General features: G+C 36.8%; 1 protein-coding gene across 1 annotated transcript; it reads right to left on the bottom strand.

The window, feature by feature from the left end:
- Positions 1-1,136: 1,136 nt before the first annotated feature.
- On the bottom strand, positions 1,137-17,748 carry LOC107561508 (cysteine-rich secretory protein LCCL domain-containing 2-like). Its single transcript, XM_016245960.1, has 15 exons — positions 17,678-17,748; positions 17,449-17,587; positions 17,124-17,269; positions 15,856-15,988; positions 11,295-11,410; positions 10,823-10,923; positions 10,035-10,202; positions 9,720-9,780; positions 9,570-9,636; positions 9,349-9,479; positions 9,201-9,244; positions 8,542-8,614; positions 8,353-8,428; positions 4,236-4,366; positions 1,137-2,399 (listed from the first exon to the last, which is right to left on the bottom strand). The coding sequence occupies exons 1-15, from the start codon at positions 17,746-17,748 to the stop codon at positions 2,348-2,350; spliced, it is 1,509 nt and encodes a 502-aa protein (XP_016101446.1). The 3' UTR covers positions 1,137-2,347.
- Between the last annotated feature and the right edge of the window lie 1,485 nt (positions 17,749-19,233).

The following is a 19,233-nucleotide window of genomic DNA, read 5'->3' as shown; positions in this document are numbered from 1 at the left end:
CAGCAGCAGCAGCGTAGCAGATCTATTCCACCAAGACCAAACACATTAACATTATCATGTAGATTACCATGCCAATCCCTCCAAGAGTTGTCATGACAGTAATTATATTATTTACATTTTTTTTGCCCCAGAACAGACCTGCACTGGGCCAGTGTGTGACATAAAACAGGCATCTCCATGTGCTTAGACAACCTGTTTTATAAACTGTTTAATGACAATATGTTCTGGCTAAGAGCCTAACTACTGTTCTTGCTAAGAACAGTTTGTCTCAGGCTGGCTGGATTGTACTTTAGTGTATCTCTCTTCCAAAAAGCACTTGCTTTCAGGTATTTGTACCAAGAATTCATTTTATAACACAAAATGCATCCACTGATGACCCTGACTGAAGTCTAAATCATTTATTTTGAAATATCTGAGATATGTATACTCCTACAACATCTGTTTATTCACTGAAAAAATGATGCACGAAGAGTCGACCAGTGCTTGAGTGGTTCAGGGGAGTTTTTGATATGGTTTTGATTTCCCAAAATAAAATAAAGATGTCCTGTTTATTGGACAGTATAAAACCCAGTAACGTAAATACATGTTTAATGAAACAAAAGACAGACATAGTCTTAATATCATATATTTTATAGTCTTAATTTTAAATTTGTGCAAAAACAATTATCCTCAGGCTTTAAAAAGGCACAGATGACATACACTTTCATACTTTTACAATACGGGCTTGAAAACAAAGCACAAATCTGAATATTTACATGAACCATTGTACTGTACAAACATTTATGATTTCCCTAAAAACATCAATACTCTGATATATCGCTGCAACAAGACTGAGGTAACAATTCAAGAAAGTTACAAAGAAAATAAAAGTAGGTGAAAAGTTCAAAGCAGCAAAACGGAAGCCTTCAAAGGGATTATTGTGCTCCACGGCCCTTATTTCATACGAACGTCCACATCAAGTCTAAATCCTGGACTCTGAACACTAACTAAGAGATATGCATTAAGATAAGAAGAATATGCAACAGTCTCTTTCCCCCCAGAGGCATGGCTTTTAGCGCAAGTACCTTTTTATTACATTGCCGTATAAAGTGGTTTAAACAAACTGATGTTCAGTCAGCACGGCGCACTTGAGTATCATTTCGTGCAAAATAAAAAAATAAAGTTCCAACTTCTAATGAAATCGCTTTTAGCAGTAATGACAAGCTCTGGGTTGTGTATAACATTTAACCAAACAGGAATATGTTAGACGCTGACAGGCATTCGATTCTCAAGCGAGCATTCATAAACATTTGGTTCTGTTCCAAGAATTTGCAGTTCTGAGCAGGGGTTAAAGGAGGCATAATAATAAATAACAAAAATGAAGGTACCATAATGAAAGATGAGCCTAAACATGCACTCAGTGACTCTGAATCCTCCTGGGATTGAACACCGTTTCAGTGTTTGTGCACCTTTACTATAATGTCTGAGTACTGTTGACTCTGGAAGGCTTGCATGCATTATGAAGGAAAGGTTCTTTTGCTCGGAGGTTTGCCTCTGTTTCTTTGCCATTTCTCGGTGAAACATCTGTTCGCCTACTTCAGGTCCAATAAATCCCCCCCACTGCACTGTACACACTCAACTACTATTGCAATAGAGCGCAAAAGTTTCCGGAAGTAAAAATCCCACTCATTTTCCTCATAGAGAAATAGATTTTAACAATAAAACAAACTTTTGAGACAGACGTACCATGAGCTCTGAGCTCAGAATTATATTTTCATATTATGTTTGTAATTTTGTGATTCATCGTGGAGATGGTTGGATTTTGTTACTATAGATAAACTGAACGGGAACAATAACTCTCAAAGCAAAAAAGTGAGTGTGACTATTACACCCGCCTACTCTATTCCAGCTCCGGCTTCCAAAAATGATTTAGGAAATAAAGCAAAAAATGAGAAACACGCAACGAGCCTGATAAATCAACAAAACATCTGTACAGATTAAATACAGTGTAATCAATATGCATTTTGTATGGAAATGAGAGATTTTGCTCGTATTCAAGACTAATAGAATATAATCGGAAAATAAACTGACTTACTTGGATCTAAAAAACAACAACGATTAAAACCAGCACCGCTGTTAAAATACCATTTCTACCACACTGCATTCTGTTAAGAGTTGCATGTGTGGTCAAAAATATTGTTCACAATTGTATATAAAACCTTTGGAAGCCCATGGATTGAGCTAGCAGACTTTGACAGATCCGTTGGTCTTCTGTAAATGTCTCTTTCGTCCAAAAGTTGCATTTCATTTGATATATCCTGACTTTCGAGAGCAAATCGGTGATCTTTTTTATCCCGTCAGTGCCGTCTCACTCTCTAACAGCGAAGACACGGAACGAACCGCCTTCTGTATTGGTTTTACTGTGAGAAAGAAAGAGAAAGAAACAATTAACAAACTATTTAAAACACACACACTTGCCACAACTACGAAAAGATCTTTGTGAAAAAGTTCTAAGACTCGTTAAATTACATTTTCACACTAAAGTATATTCTTTTAATGTTTTCAGACACAATTGCAATTGAATGAATTATTACAATTTAAATTTTAATTAAATGCAACTTTAAACTTTGGAGTGGTTTTTTGATCCACTTAAGTAGGACTTAAATATTTGTAATTGCACATTTGTTTAGTACATTTGAAATATATGAACTTTAAATGTAATATCGAATAACGAAACTTATTTTTAAAGCATGTTACATGTGCTTTAGTATGATAGTCAACATCAAAATAAGTGTACTTTTTTAAAGCATGACAAAATATGTGGAAAAATATATGAAAAAATATATAAATCATATGTGACCCTGGACCACAAAACAAGTCTTAAGTATCAATTTTTTTCATTTATACATCATCTGAAAGCAGAATAAATAAGCTTTCCATTGATGTATGGTTTGTTAGCATAGGGCAATATTTGGCCGAGATACAACTATTCCTAAAATCTGGAATCTAAGGGTGCAAAAAAATCTAAATACTGAGCAAATCATCTTTAAAGTTGTCCAAATGAAGCCCTTAGCAATGCATGTTACTAATCAAAAATGAAGTTTTGATATATTTACGGTAGGAAATTTACAAAATATCTTCATGGAACATGATCTTTACTTAATATCCTAATGATTTTTGGCATAAAAGAAAAATCGATAATTTTAACCCATACAATGTATTGTTGGCTATTGCTACAAATATACCCCAGCGACTTAAGACTGCTTTTGTGCTCCAGGGTCACATATGCACTCTAAAATAGAACTTTTAATTTGACATTTGTAGTTAAAGTACAATTTATACCTTAAGTGGCCTTATGTTTAATTAATATTATATTATCTACAAGTACAGTTTTTAAAAAATATACTTTTAAAATTTGAAGTACACTACAATGTTATTCAATAGAGTTAAGTGTCATTCAGAAAGGAAACAATAGGGATTCAACTTTGGGTCGGTCTAGTCTGACCGTCTTCTTAACTCATTGAGTAACACTGCTCTCTAATCGACTTCAATGATTTGTGTGCATGCTTTAGATTAGCTTTGGAAAGCATGACATTAACACTGGCTCAGCGCTCGTCTCGTGCTGTGGTTTCATTCAGATTTCATCCAGCATTCATTACTGACTACTGCTCTTGGCCTTTTCATTTATTCAGAAATGGACTGGCCTTCAGATGGTGGTGTATTGGTTGCTGTGTTGGCATTGGATGTGCTGTAATTATCCTTGACTGAGTCAGACACAAACAGTCTTTGCATCCAGTGTTAATATAGAGAGCATGTGAATACTTCCCTGTTAATAATGCAACGTTCAACTTCACACAACTGGCTGCCCCCCATTTCCCCTAGATTGCATCATATGAATAGGAAATCTATCCAAGCTGTCAGTAAATGGCTTTACTATGCTCAATCTATAGGCCAGTCAAGGCCAAGTCAAGCGCTTAAGAGGCCAGGATCGATTCCTTCGATGATGGTGTTTGATTCAAGTGTTCGATTTCATTACACTGGAGCCGATTCTGTAGATTTAAGCACTTTGCATTGGAGAGTAAGCAAAGATCCCGTGTGGTCCATCCTCGACGAGAAACCACACCATTACTCTTCAACCACCAACGTGCCACAGGCAGATTTGGCCCATCATGGCTTCTGACCACTGAATTGAGTTACTGAGAGAAAGCGAAGGGAGGAATCGAGAGCAGAGGTGAAGCGAGATACAGGACGTGTACCTCTCGGACTGGATGCCATTCTTCAAGGTCCCGGTGTAGCTTTTCCTCTTATCCAGAGCCAGGAGGTCCACATAGCCGCCGCTAGCTTTGATCACTCCAGCGTGGAGAGCTGTTCGGCAGATACTGGAGCCCTGGACACGAGGAGACAAAAGCGTATTCTCCAGCATTCATAAGTAGTTCCATTGACCTTCATGCTGGAAGATTTATATCATGCTTCCTCAAAACACAAACTTTTTTGTTATGTGCTCTATACACTACCAGACAAAAGGTAATTGCAATTTTTTTATGTTTTTGAAAGATGTACCTTATGCTTCTCTGCAATTACTACTGGTGCATAATTATTTATTATTAATAAACAGTTTTTGAAGGATTTCTGAAGGATCATGTGACACTGGAGACTGGAGTAATGGTGCTGAAAATTCAGCTTTGCATCACAGGAAGGAATTACATTTTAAAATATATTACAATAAAAGCAAAAGTTATTTTAAATCGTAATAATATTTCACAAAATTACTGTTTTACTGTATCTTTAATCAAATAAATGCAGCCTTGGTGAGCAAACTACACTTTTTGGGTGAATTACCTGATGCTCCTTTTTTTTTTTTTTTTTAAGTTTGATTTTTACATAACGCCTTAAATACATCTCTTCTATGATGGGCATGTTTTCAATTTCTGAAATGAAATTCATTTTGGCATCATTTTTTTTATATTTTAGTATAATTTGGCATAATCTTTTATTCTTAATTCTTAGAAAATAAAATAGTTTAAAACTAGTTTGATGCTTATTAATAAAAACAATATTATTACAAAACTGTAAAACAGTACATTATATAAAGTAATTTGACCTCTTTATGACAAAGCAATGTTAATTCAGGTTGAAAAATGTCATGTGGTATGACTCCAAAAATATATATATATTTATAAATTAATAAATCATTGATATTTGTTTTAAAAATAAATTTTTTTTATTATTAAGATGTGTACAAAAGGTGTGCAAAATATGTTATTATTTATAAATTGATGGTTACACCACATGACACGTGAATCCCTAAAGGCTGAAATACACTACACAAATCAGCATATTTCAAAACACTACACTCTAAAAAATGCTGGGTTGTTTCAACCCAATGTTGGGTCAAATATGGACTAACCCAACTGTTGGGTTAAAAAGCTAATTTAAAAATGTAACCAAAATTTAACCCAACAGTTGGGTTAGTCCATATTTGACCCAACATTGGGTTGAAACAACCCAGCATTTTTTAGAGTGTAGGCATCATATAAGTTACAGCTGAGGATCACACACTACAAGTTGTTCTACAACAAACGCAACAAACTCACAAAGAAACATATGTGTTCTAAAATCAGCTCAAACTAGGAAACACGTTGGATGGAATCATAGTCAGAAGCTTCAAAATTGGAGTCTGTACCCATCACTGCACAATTTTCTGTGAAATCTGTCAACTCCGACTGCCCAAAATTTGCAGACTGGCCCTGTCTTTCTTAAATTACACTCTTGTAAAATAAAGGTTTTTCATTGGCATCTATGGTTCCATGAGCAACCTTTAACATCTATGGAATCTAGCATTGCACAAAAGGTTCTTTTTGGAACCTTCATTTAAAATGTTTTTAAAACACTCGAGGCAAAAATTCAGACAAAAGTCGTAAGTGAGCAACAGTAATAGTGACACTGTCCATAGCACCGTACAACTATGTTTTCCACGCTCAATTCCACAGTCCTTGAGATGTAAACAGTCTAAAGGAACCTAGACAAATGACATCACTTCTGATGTCTATGGCACAAATTGGAGTCTGTACCCATCACTGCACAATTTTCTGTGAAATCTGTCAACTCCGACTGCCCAAAATTTGCAGACTGGCCCTGTCTTTCTTAAATTACACTCTTGTAAAATAAAGGTTTTTCATTGGCATCTATGGTTCCATGAGCAACCTTTAACATCTATGGAATCTAGCATTGCACAAAAGGTTCTTTTTGGAACCTTCATTTAAAATGTTTTTAAAACACTCAACCCCTCCAGGCTGTAAATCGAGGCAAAAATCCAGACAAAAGTCGTAAGTGAGCAACAGTAATAGTGACACTGTCCATAGCACCGTACAACTATGTTTTCCACGCTCAATTCCACAGTCCTTGAGATGTAAACAGTCTAAAGGAACCTAGACAAATGACATCACTTCTGATGTCTATGGCATGCACAAGAGCAAGGCCAGAGCTCAAGAGCTCCAGAAAAGGCAAGTTGGGCAGACACCTGGTTTCAGAGCAGCTTAGTGTGCGTGAACCCTCTGGAACTGCATGTACCTTCAGGTTTTATTCTTTTAACCTGGAAAGAAGGTTCAATCCTGTCTGCTTCTGCCCACAAAACCATTCAGTAATGAAAGTGCACAGCTCATCGCACACGTCTGTGTGTCGCTATCTTATAATACTCATCCAATCGCTCATGCGCTGAGTATAAGTGCACTTTCAAACAAAGACTACCTTCACAAATGACCAAGTCCAAACCACTGAATAATGAGGGTTAATTAATGCTTGCTGGAAAGCGTGCTCTGATCTGAGGCCAGCTATGCAGACGCTAAGCTTTTACACAGGAATGTGGCTGTAACAAGCCAAAAGGGCCAAAAGGCAATAAGTTCATTTGAGTTCACACACCACTACACAACCAGGCCATTCCACACTACAGCTCTCGGAGAAAAAGACATGTTGGAGGAGCTAATTATCCTGATTTTAGTTCAATTAAGAAATAACTGAAGACTTGACCATTGAATTGATGTAAATTAAACTTACAGTTTGATTCAGAGCTTTGCAATGATCCATTTCTGAATGATTCATTCTCAAATTGGAGTTCACAGCATTTGGCATCTCGCTAAAGAGCCTGCTGAAGATTATCAGTGAATAACAACTTAACGTTTGATCTGTCTCTCACATAAGCTATGCAGAGTGAATGAATAGTCATCAGTCTTTATATTAGGATATTCTTCCTAATTTTGGCTTAAATGGAAGAAAAAATGATACAGGTTTGGAATGACATAATAGTAATTGACATTTTCTTTTTTATGTGGAAAAGATGCACACTTTAGCATATTGTTAAAAAAAAGAGTACTTATTACAGAAATAATATACTTCAAATGAATATACTTAAGCGCAAACTGAATTTAATGTTTTCAGATCCTTAATGGCATGTTAACTGCTTAACCGTAGAGTGCTTTTTTGACCCACTTAAGTACATCTTTTTATGTAATTTTAAAATGACTTCTATTATCTTTGAAATGTGGTTAAAGTTACTGTTGAATGTGATGACAAGTATTTATGTTAATGTAATTTCCATTGATATCTCTATGTCATTATTTAAATATTTTTTAAATTACACATTTGTAATGATGTAGCTGCATTTTAGCGCATTTAAAATATATTGACATTAAATGTAATACAGAATAACACAAAAGCTAACATTATAATGAAGTATTTTCCATGTGCTTTAGTATGTTAGTCAACTAATCAAAGCAAGTGATAAGTGAAAAAGATAAATAAACTTAATGATTTAAATGGACATTATCACAAAGTGAACTGTTTAAAAGTGTACTTAAGTGTGTTAAGAAACCGTCTCTCTTTAAGTACACTTAAGTGCCCTTTTATTTCATTAGGAATATATTATCTGCAAGTAAAGACTTTTAAAAGTATACTTTTAAGAACTACAAATGCACATTAAATACAATTAAGTGCACATCAAATGCATTAGTGTCATAATTTTGATTAATAAATTAATAAAGAAACTCTGCAATGATGAAGTTACACAGCAAGCTGTTCACTAAACAGTTAAGTGGTCCGTAAGGCCAAGTCCTGACCTCAGGCATGCATGAGTCAGTGTAAGCGAGCTGCTCTGCGGTCAGTATACACTCTGCGAGAGAAATTAGTGGTGACAATCGAGGCCACCTTCACCGAAAACTCCCTTTAGACTCACACAGACAATTCCAACAATCGACCCTCACCACAAGAGCAGCACGCTCACTTTAGCACTCGTAAGTGCCTGACTACGAATGCCTGTTCTCCCTCATTTCTCATCTCTCAGCCCTGTACAGACGCCCTCGGACTGAAGCAGGTACTCACATCGCCGTAGATGTTGCTGCCAACCACTGGAGCCCAATATGAAGGTTCGTTTATGCAATTAGCTGGGCAGAAGACTCTGATGAGATAGAGGAGAAACTAATAAGGTGCATTGCTACGACAAGGAAAGTACATACAATTGACCTGATATTGGAGTGCATATGGCGAATATTGCAATACACTGAATGGTACCTTGGACAATGAGAGGTGGATGCCTTGAAGGGACAAATCTCAGCCACTGTTGTGTAGCAGTCTATTGTTTGCTCTAAAGAAGGGAAACATACATGATTCTAAAGATGATTTGACAGTCAGTTGAGTAGCTTTAATTGACTGCAAACTGGAAACCATATATCAATGAGAATACTTGCATTTACATAATAATACATATTTAGCATACTTTTGACAAGAGTATTTATTATGGAAATAAAATAAAGTGTGAAATGAATGCAATATTTTAGGGGACTTAATTGCAATTAAATATAGTTTAAATTGATATAAAATGCAATTAGTTGATCATTTGCGTGTTTATGACCAACTTAAGAAGGACTTAAGAATATCTTTATTTAATTTCCTAAAATGTTTTCTTTGAAATGTAGTTAAAGTGTACTACTGAATGTACTACCAAACATTTATGATAAACTAAATTATACTTCAATATCATAACTTGTATGTCACGTTTAAATATATTTGTAATTACACATTCGTAATGATGAAGCCGCAATTTAGTGCATTATATATTTATACAATATTTTAACTTCAAATCCATAGATGCACCATTTCTGATTTCATATTGTAAAAAAGAGAATATTTGCATTCAATATTTATGAAGATAAGACAATAAAAATACTAACCTTCCACTCTCGACACTGTAAATGCATTGCCAGGTTTGTATTTACTGAAAAGAAAATCAAACAATGCAGATTTGATTGAATAACTCCCATGTAGACAGTGAATTATGGACAAACTGAATTCAGCTGATATCATCAACGTTTAGACTACCTGAATGACTCTACGCCATTCTTGGTTGCCTTTACAAAGAATGGGAAGTTGTCTTTTCTTGTAACATCCACAAGGCCTCCATTGTTGTCAATTATTCCATAGTGGATAGCAGCACGGCAAATACTCGATTGCTAAAATAATAGGAGAAAACATGGAATTAATAAATAAATCTAACACCATCCACTAAACAGGACCATGTGAAATCTCAAAGTATAACTTACAACATCATAGTACAGTGTTCCCCACACTTTCCCCTTCTTATTTAAGCAGTTTCCTGGGCAGTTGTACCTTAAAAATAAAAATAAAATCACCAGTAAAATTGGCTGAACCCTTAAAATCTTTAAAGAAATATCAAATTATTTTACACTGACCTGTTGCAGGCTGCTCCTTTACATTTGTCCCTCATTTTTGTCTCACACTTAATGTTTTGTGCTGAAAGGCAAAATAGTAGAAATTAAAATAGTAGAAATTTAAAATCTTTCAGTACACATTACTACCAAAGCTACATTTAAATCACTGTAAAATTCCAAAAATGCTAATAATTATTATTTTATATTATTTATTTTAATTATATTTATTTTAAAAAATAATTTAAAATGATAAATAATAATAATTAATAGTTTTTTTTTTAAAATAAATTCTAAATAGTTGTTTTCATTATTTCAAGTAATATTATTCACACTAACCTAGATAGGTAGTTCTTGTAGTCTTGGTTGAGGAAGGATTGGCTTTTGCAGGTTTTTGGGGCAAAGAGGGTTTGGGCTGAGGCTTAGTTGGAGTAGTTCGAGGCTGTACTGGCTCCTGCGGCTTCTCCACCTCATTCATATCTGGAGACTCGTGACGTTCAGGCTCTCCTAAATAAAAAATGACAAAAAAAATAGATTTAGGCTACATCCACACAAAGCCATCTTTTTTTCCCCTCGTCTCAAGAAATATCTGCGTCCACACGAAACCACGAAACTGACACAAAACGATGTAGTATACATGCCAGACCAGCGTGTGGCGCTGTAATTCTGTCACAGAGATACACTAAAAACGTAGAAGACGACTTGGACTATGTGCATAAACCTTGCGCGTGCTATACAAACGAACATGGAACAATACATTTATTAATCTGTGTTAATGCTAGTTAATAATAAGACAATCGTTCAGTGTCTGTTCATGTTTTTGTTGCTGTTTCGTGACGTAGCTGTGTCTGACTAGGGGCGAGACGTGGGCTGATGACGTCATCATTTCAGAAAATATACGGATTCGCCGTCCACACGAAAACGCAAGGGTGGCGTTTTCAGATTTATCCACTCTGGGATAAATCAGAAAATATCGGTTTCACTCTCCCAAAACGCCGGATCCGTGTGGACGAAACGCCTATACGATACAAAATGTATGTGTATACAGCTAAACGCGTCTCCGTGTGGATGGGGCCTTAGACTTCTGTGTGTTATAACTATATAATCACTCATCTATCAGTGCTCACCCTTGTAGCAGAGGTTGTCTCTGCATCCTCCTCCATAGCTTGGTGGGCACTGGGAACAGGGGCGGCCATGTTGGTAAGGGGCTTCCCCGATCCAGTTCCCCCTAGAAAAAGGGCACGGGTTCAGCATGAGTTTGGAAACGACTGCAAAATCTGCACATTTGACTGAGCACTCAAAACACATTATCACCTACTCTCACGGATCTCAAGACTGATTTAGGAAAACAATTCCCAGCTGCCAAATCGAATCATTAGCTTGGAAAAGAATAGCATATTCTGCCCATGTTTTCCTTTCCTAAAATTCTCCATTTACTTTTCCATTTTCCTAAGGATGGATTTTTGCTTATAGCCACCATGTTTTGAAGGATGGAACCTTTGCTTTAAGAAAGTTTCGTTCCATAGGCTCATCATCAGGAACAGTAATTAGCCATCTGGTGTTAAGTGAATAAACGTCAGCAGAAAGAGCTGGTCTTACTTGGGTGAGTAGTTGCAGACGAGATAGATGGAATTCTCCCAGATTTCTCCCCATACGTTCATACGCGGACACGTGTGAACAGCACAGCCGACACGGTTGGTCGTGGCCCAGACCAGCTGCAAATGAAGAGAAATATGCTATTATTAATGGTGTCTGCTAAGGCGCTTGCTTATACTCAGGATAATGGTTTTGTTCAAAAATACTGACATGTAAGTCATCTGGAATGTTGATAGAAGTGTGTTATTTTTTTCTAAGCAATCTTGAAGTTATAGTTTTCATCAGGATAATGATAAAACGAGCAAAACGTCCCATAGACCAATACACTGACAATGGACCCAAGCCAAATCTACAGGCTCTTTTGCAACCCAGGCGCATTGGAAATATGTGCCTATAAATACATAACACAAAGTGAAATGTCCAGTGAGTGGTGCTAAAACACGAGTTCAATACGTGACCCTGGCACGTTTTTATTACGTTTATACAGGCACATATTGCTGTGTATTTAATACGTATTGCGGCGGTTCAGAATTCAAATATCCAGAGAGTGTTGCTAAAAGTTAAAGCTTTATCGTGTTGGAAATATCCCCTACACCAAACCCAACCCTAAACCTACCCGGTAGTGTTAACAAATGCTAAACTGATATAAAAAGGCATTAGTTGATGCAGCTGTGCTATTTTAACTTCCTTATATGCAGGTTTGAACTGTAGATTCACGGGGTTCGTACCTGAGCTCTTTACCTCTCAAATACAACTCTGCGTGAGCTATCGAACAAACCTACTGAATATGAAAACCCATACATATGAAGCTGGAAATGTGACGCTAATGCTCAAAAGTATCAGTTTTCAAATGTCGCAGCATGTTAAAATTGTTCTGAAGTCAAAACAAAATATTCTTCTTGTAATTGTGCAAAAATGAGGCTTTCTTAATGGAAACTCTGGTCCTGTAAATCAGGAATAAAAGTTGCTGGAGTTTTACTGCCTCTAGTGTTTATTTCAACTAGAAATTGCAGCGATTTGTACATATAGGTACATTTTTTTCAGTTTTGCGGAAATGTATTTAGAGGCACGTATTTCCAATGAGCCTGACTAGAGCCAGTAAGTAATCATACATAACGCCCTAGGAACCTCTTAGAAACACCCTAGAAACCATCTATAACACCCTAGCAACCACCTACAAAGACCTAGCAACTGTGTAGCCATAAGAAACACTCCTACAACTAGAGATACTAAGCAACCATCCAGAACACCCTAGCAACCAGCTAGATACACCATAGAAACCACTTTAAACACCTTAGCAACTGTATAGCAATGTGGTAAAAGCTCTTTTTGACATGAGCCAGTAAGCAACCATTTATAACACCCTAGCAACCACTCAGAAATAACCTGGAAACCATTTATATCACCCTAGCAACCACTCAGAAACAACCTGGAAACCATCTATAACACCCTAGCAACCACCTACAAAGACCTAGCAACTGTATAGCGATAAGAAACACTCCTAGAACTAGAGTTACTAAGCAACCATCCAGAACACCCTAGCAACCAGCTAGATACACCATAGAAACCCCTTTAAACACCCTAGCAACTGTATAGCAATGCGGTAAAAGCTCTTTTTGACTTGAGCCAGTAAGCAACCATTTATAACACCCTAGCAACCACTCAGAAACAACCTGGAAACCATCTATAACACCCTAGCAACCACCTACAAAGACCTAGCAACTGTATAGCGATAAGAAACACTCCTAGAAGTAGAGTTACTAAGCAACCATCCAGAACACCCTAGCAACCAGCTAGATACACCATAGAAACCACTTTAAACACCCTAGCAGCTGTATAGCAATGTGGTAAAAGCTCTTTTTGACTTGAGCCAGTAAGCAACCATTTTTAACACCCTAGCAACCACTTAGAAACCAGCTATCACCAGGCTGGAAGACCAGCTAAAACCAGCTGTGGATCTGTTACAATTAATTAATGTATTGTATTAATTACACTGATGACTCTACCCCTACCCCTCACCCTACTTTAAACCTAACTATACAACAAAACATGTGCCTAACCTTACCTGTATCCCTCCTCAATAGCAACAAACATGTTTGTCAGTTCACCATAAACACAATATAATGTTCCAAACAATATTTTTTTTGACCAAAGAAAGACACCTAAGATAAAATGATGCCAAACTATTTTCTTTTTGCATCCATGAAAGACGCAGGTCAATTTGCTGTTGATGTCGAAACCGTAAAAAAGACATCCATATTGCCTCCACTCTGCAGAGGAAGTGTTCCCCAGCAGGAAGTGGTCTCCGTTTTGGGGCAGCAGCAGTAGATTGATGGGGCCACGGGGGCTGTGAAGAGAGACTGTCCTCTTTCATTCTGCCCTGTAGGGCGGAAGGAGAAGCTCCTCAAGTGTGACCGGGCCAGTTTCCTGAAAAACTTCCCTTCATCCACTCTTATCCACACAAACAAAGTAATGCCTGCGTGCAGCCCATTGAGCTGTGGTCAAGGCCCTCACTGATTCGCTTAAGCACAATAGGGTTCACCGGGTGCAGCCCTGCAGCACGAGCCAAACCATTTGACTGTGAAATGAAAGTGAAGTGTTTACTCAAGATTTTTTTTTTTTTGTACATACAATTAAACCGTAGTGGGTTTGCATATAACCTCGTAGAACGCAATCGAGGGAGCACGTCTCAACGCTCCCTCAGGAATGCACTTCCTCTGCAGAGGCCGCAGACGGTGTTGGCCATGGGACAATGATATAGCAAACTAATCAGTCTCAAAAAAACACAAACTCAAGCTTAACCCTGAGGGATCGTCTGGCACCGAGAAGGTCGTGGGGCCTCCAGACCTGTTCTCCCACATACAGCACGTGAGAGGGGAGGGAAACGGGGAGAATCGTGGCACGGATCTGGCACGGATCCCCTACGACTCTGCATTCTGCATTTTCAAAGGAATTCGGGTCAAACAGGAAAATTATTCAGGAGTCTGGGAATGGCTTCCAGATGCTTGTGACCTGCTTTCAGAGCTGAGCGAATGTGTATTTTCACAAACTCATCCCAGCGATAAAGTAAAGTCTGAGAGGACGTGAGGCTATTGCTTAAGCCCTCCTTTTGTCCTCAATTTTCTCTGTTGTCGTCTCTCTTGAACTTTGGTTGGTCTCTCGTTCCTGCTCTCCTTTTCTTTGTGCATTGCATCTGTTTGATCTGGCATGTTCGATATGTTTTGACAGTATCCACATTACTTTTTCAAATACCATTTTCGAAAAAAAGAACCACAAAAATCCATGGGTTACTAGTGTTTACCTAAAGTGGCCCTAAATAGTATTTTGTTGCTTGATAACACTTTAGTTTAGGGACCAATTCTCACTATTAACTAGTTGCTTATTAGCATATTATGCAAATTACTGATGCATATTAGCTGTTTTTAGTACTTATAAAACACATATTAATGCCTAATTCTGCATGACCATATTTTAGATCTCTTAATCCACCCCATTCGTAAACTTAACTACCTTACTAACTATTAATAAGCAGCAAATTAGCAGTTTATTGAGGCAAAAGTCATAGTTAATAGTTAGTTAAGAGTGAGAATTGGTCCCCAAGCTAAAGTATATCACTTAAAGGGACAGTTCACCTAAAAATTAAAAATCTATCATCATCAACGTGCCCTCATGTCGTTCCAAAAGATGCAAATGAAGATATTTTTTATGAAACGTGAGAGATTTCTGTCCCTGTCCCCGCAACCAAATCTTTGACACTTCGAAAAGTACAATAAAAGTGATTCATGTGAATCAAGCAGTTTAATTCAAGTCTTCTGAACAGACACTATCGCTTTATAAGTTGAACAGAATTAATTTGCATACATAGAGCACATCAAACATGGTAAAAATAATCTTAACCATACAGTACATGCTTGATGCACAATAACAAACCTCACTGGACTTTAAGGGGTGGAGAGAATATTAAAAATATAGTAGTATGTTCATTAAAGTATTTGGGTGAACTATACGTTTAAGCTTCATTTATAACATAAGAATGATCAAATCAAATGGTATCTGTAACTATTTCTAATTTACGATTTTAGTGGATGGAGTCAGTTCCCCAATAGCATGTCCACTAAGGTTTGACAACCAGGAAATGTCAAAATATTGTTCCCCTTAATTTAGCATATTATTCAATAATATTAAATACTGTATGTACTTTTTAATCATACATTTTTGTGCTACCTTTCTTTAATTACCACTTGATTTGATATTTTGTCATGTGACACAATGGCATTCACATATTTTTAAGACTAGCTCAGATGTCTAAATGCATTTTGGGGCCATTATGTGTTACATGACACTGTTTTGTGTGAGGTTAATGAACACCAGTGGTCCATATGCTGCTTTTAAAGGCCTTTCTATTTTAATGCAGGCCACACATGCAACTCATTAAACTCTAAATGCTAACTGGCACATGCACACCTTTGCACGCAAGTTTTAAAGCCATAAACAATGTCATGTTGTTTAGTCCCACAGAGATAATTGTATGTAAACTGTAAGCAAACTGGTCTTTCTCACTCACTTGTGTGTAGTGGGTGCACATGGGTCCAGAGCAGCGCTCAGGGCACCAGGGGTTACACTCATGTGGGTAAGGGAAGGTGTAGTCCTTCACCTCGTCATACCAGGCCTGCACATGGTAGGCCGGAGAGCGGTACCTATCAGGAGAGAGATGCAATAAATAATACAATTATGAATACTGTATCAGGCCTCAGTAACATACACAGTGTTTTATATGTAAAATGCATTTACATTAATTAATTTGGTAGATGTTTTTACACAAAGCAACTTAAAGAGCATGACATTTACTTGTATATTCAGGTTTCATTTCTTTTGATACCTGAATAAGGATAAAAAAAATAATAGGAAATTCACCTGGGTGATTGGTTGTGGATCACTTTGGTGAATTTTTGCTGGATTAAATGCTTATATATAATAGTTGAAGTAGAAAATAAAGTTAATTTTAGCTCAAACAGTAGAAAATGGCACTAGCAGTGCCAGGGTGATGGGTTTAAATTCCCAGTGAATGCATGAACTGATAAACTGTATGCTGTTGATCCAATAGTGTTGGAGAAAGTTACTTTTAAAAGTAATTCATTACAATATTGCGTTACTCCCTAAAAAAGTAACTATTAAGTTACTTTTCATGGAAAGTAATGCATTACGTTACTTTTGAGTTACTTTTTAAATCTGGGCAGAGCTTCACTGACAGTTATGTTTAGGGGAGAGGTGGACCAAAATGTTTTTTGCACAAAAAAAATCATTGGCCAAATGAATTCACATTTTACGAATTTATTCGAAATCACCACCTTGTAAAATGGTTCTGTTTTCTTGTGGGAAACTATATTGCTATATTGTTGATTTTGTATGAATTAACACAATGAAAATTATGCAAAAACACATTTAAAAAAAAAAATAAAAAAGGTATGGGTTCCTATACTACTGACAAAGGACAATGGAAACCTTTTGCCTGTGAAGTGTTACAAAAAGTTACTGCAACTTAAGGTGTTTTGGATAAATGCATGATAGCAAATGTAAAGTGCAAGGATAAAACACACAAAAATGCCAAAATACAAAAAAAAAAAAAATGTCTGAATGAATAACTTTTCTTGCCTTAAGAAAAATACATATTTTTAGAAAAATATATTTTCCAGATTTTTAGGCCTGGAACTCACAGTTTTAAAATCCCCAAATATTTCCATGGTTTCCCAAGGCACTGTTAACACCATGTACGACTGGTTACTTTACAGGAACAGACTGATGTGGTCTTAGTAAATGTGTTTGTGCTAATACCTTCCCCAGTGCACTGCCAGGTTCTGTCCGATGGACATCAGTAGGTCTTTAGGTCCATGTTCCCACTGGCACTGTTCTGCCCAGTAGGTCGCTGACTTCTCCAGTTCATCGTCCCAAACCTGGTCATACACACAAACTAAATCAAGCTCCCAGCAGAACACACATTTGCACTGAGACTTTAACAAAACACTGAACATGCTGAGTTTTATTCCCAGATAATTCCCTTTGCCTTCCTCTGACTCTTCATCTTCACTATTGGACTGGGAATCAGGCCCAATACAACTAAAATATTGGCTACATGCACGCACATCAGAGTTTGGCTCACATCCACAGTAAATCCCCAGCAATCAGGGTTAAATGAGACAAATTTCCCAGCTTCTTTCTCCACCTGCAGGGAGGGAGGACTCACTTTGCACCTCAGAACAGGGTTCTTCACCTCTGAGGAACTCTCAGTAAATTTCCAACTGCATGATGGGTACAAACACTCACACATTCTCTAACCTCAGCTCTTGAAGATGCTGTTTGGGACTAAGCCACATTTCTGAAACCCTTACTTGTTCGCTGAGGCCTGGCAGTGGTTCTGAAACCCCTGCTTGTGGTAGACTCCTGTCTTTCTCAAAGGCATAAACCCAACTATATTAAACTCATGTTCGATTACCATACGCAAAGGTACACAGGGAACAGCAATAAAGCAGGACTGTGCTCTCTATAGGTCCCTAGTACACCTATGATTACTTAAAAAGTCCTATTTTTTCCTTAAAACTCAATTTCCCACAATGCCTTGCAATGGAATACTATTGAGGCCTTCAAATGTGTGAGTGATGCAGGTGTATCCAGTTATGCTCAACTGAACCAAGAGCTTTTGCCAGGTCAAGTAAATGATGTCAAAATTGTCATTTCTGGGTGAACTATAACTAAACCTATAAAGAAGTGCACTTAGTTGTGCTGAATGTGCACTTGTAGTGTACTTCAAAACATAAAAGCATATATTTTTTTAAAAAGGTAATAAAAGGCCACTTAAGTGTAGAGTACATTTTCATGACTGTGTTTCTTAACACACTTAAGTGGTTTTTGTTATAACGTCAAATTAAAAGTTCACTTTAAAGTAGATTTTTAATCATTATGTTTTAATAATCTTTTGTCAAAAGTGTCGTTTGGATGTGTTGGCTGACATATTAAAGCACTTGATTTGAATTGTAGTGTGTTATTATATATTACATTTAAAATCATTTTTAAATGTACTAAATTGCAACTTTGTCATTACAAATGTGTAATTTCAAATATTTTTAAATACATTACTTACAAATTTTAATAGAAATGGCATTAAAGTATATTTTAGTTTGCCATAAATGCTTGTTAGTACATTCAGCAGTACACTTAACCATATTTCCAAGAAAATAGATGTAATAATGAAATTACATGTAGATGTACTTAAGTCCTACTTAAGTGGGTTAAAAACGCTTAAGTTCAACTAATTGCATTTCATATTAATTTAAACTACTTTGCATGTTCATTTAATTTCAATTAACATGCAACTAAGTGTTCAAGAACATTACATTCAGTGTGCACTTAAGTATATTCTTTTCCATAATAAGTACTCTTTTTGAACGTATTCTAAAGTGTAGCCTACTTCTTTTTCACAAGGGAATCCCTTTAGCACTTGAAAAGGAAGGCAGCATACCTGCCGTTTCTGTCACATAACTGAAGCCTCATCTCTTGTCCAGTAATAATGTCACTAATCTTTAGCTCTGTTCTCTATCTATCAGTGTCATGGTTCCTGCGTCAGCAGGCGGCTAAACCTCAGTGTAATTGTCTCCACAGTAAAAAGGCACCGCACCACGCTGGCAGGATTACACTTGTAAACTCAACATGTCTTTTCCAATGAAGCCAGTACTTGGCACCTACACAAACCTAAAGATATTTACTGCAGCAGAAAGAAAAAAAACGATGAATGCTGCCAGTCCTCATTTGTTTCTTATGATATTGAGATGAAATATGATAGGCATTAAAGGATTCTTTTCTAATTCGCCTTTTTCTACAGAATTGCTGTAAATTGTTTAGAGGAATTTGACATCTATATTCACTGGAGCAGCACTCGCCAATGAGGAAA

Source organism: Sinocyclocheilus grahami, unplaced genomic scaffold, assembly GCF_001515645.1.
Source record: "Sinocyclocheilus grahami isolate Dianchi unplaced genomic scaffold, SAMN03320097.WGS_v1.1 scaffold776.1, whole genome shotgun sequence".
In the NCBI taxonomy this organism is placed as follows: Eukaryota; Metazoa; Chordata; class Actinopteri; order Cypriniformes; family Cyprinidae; genus Sinocyclocheilus; species Sinocyclocheilus grahami.
Note: the sequence above shows the minus strand (reverse complement) of the source record. Positions and strands in the feature narration are given on the sequence as shown.

Bases quoted from the DNA above. Each gene is read 5' to 3' on its own strand.
- LOC107561508 (XM_016245960.1), bottom strand. From the start codon at position 17,748: ATGCCTTTGAGAAAGACAGGAGTCTACCACAAGCAGGGGTTTCAGAAC. The intron at 10,203-10,822 runs GTGAGCACTGAT...TTTTTTATTTAG, and splicing joins AGACAACCTCTGCTACAAGG to GAGAGCCTGAACGTCACGAG. The intron at 2,400-4,235 runs GTACACGTCCTG...TCTTTCTCACAG, and splicing joins AATGGCATCCAGTCCGAGAG to TAAAACCAATACAGAAGGCG.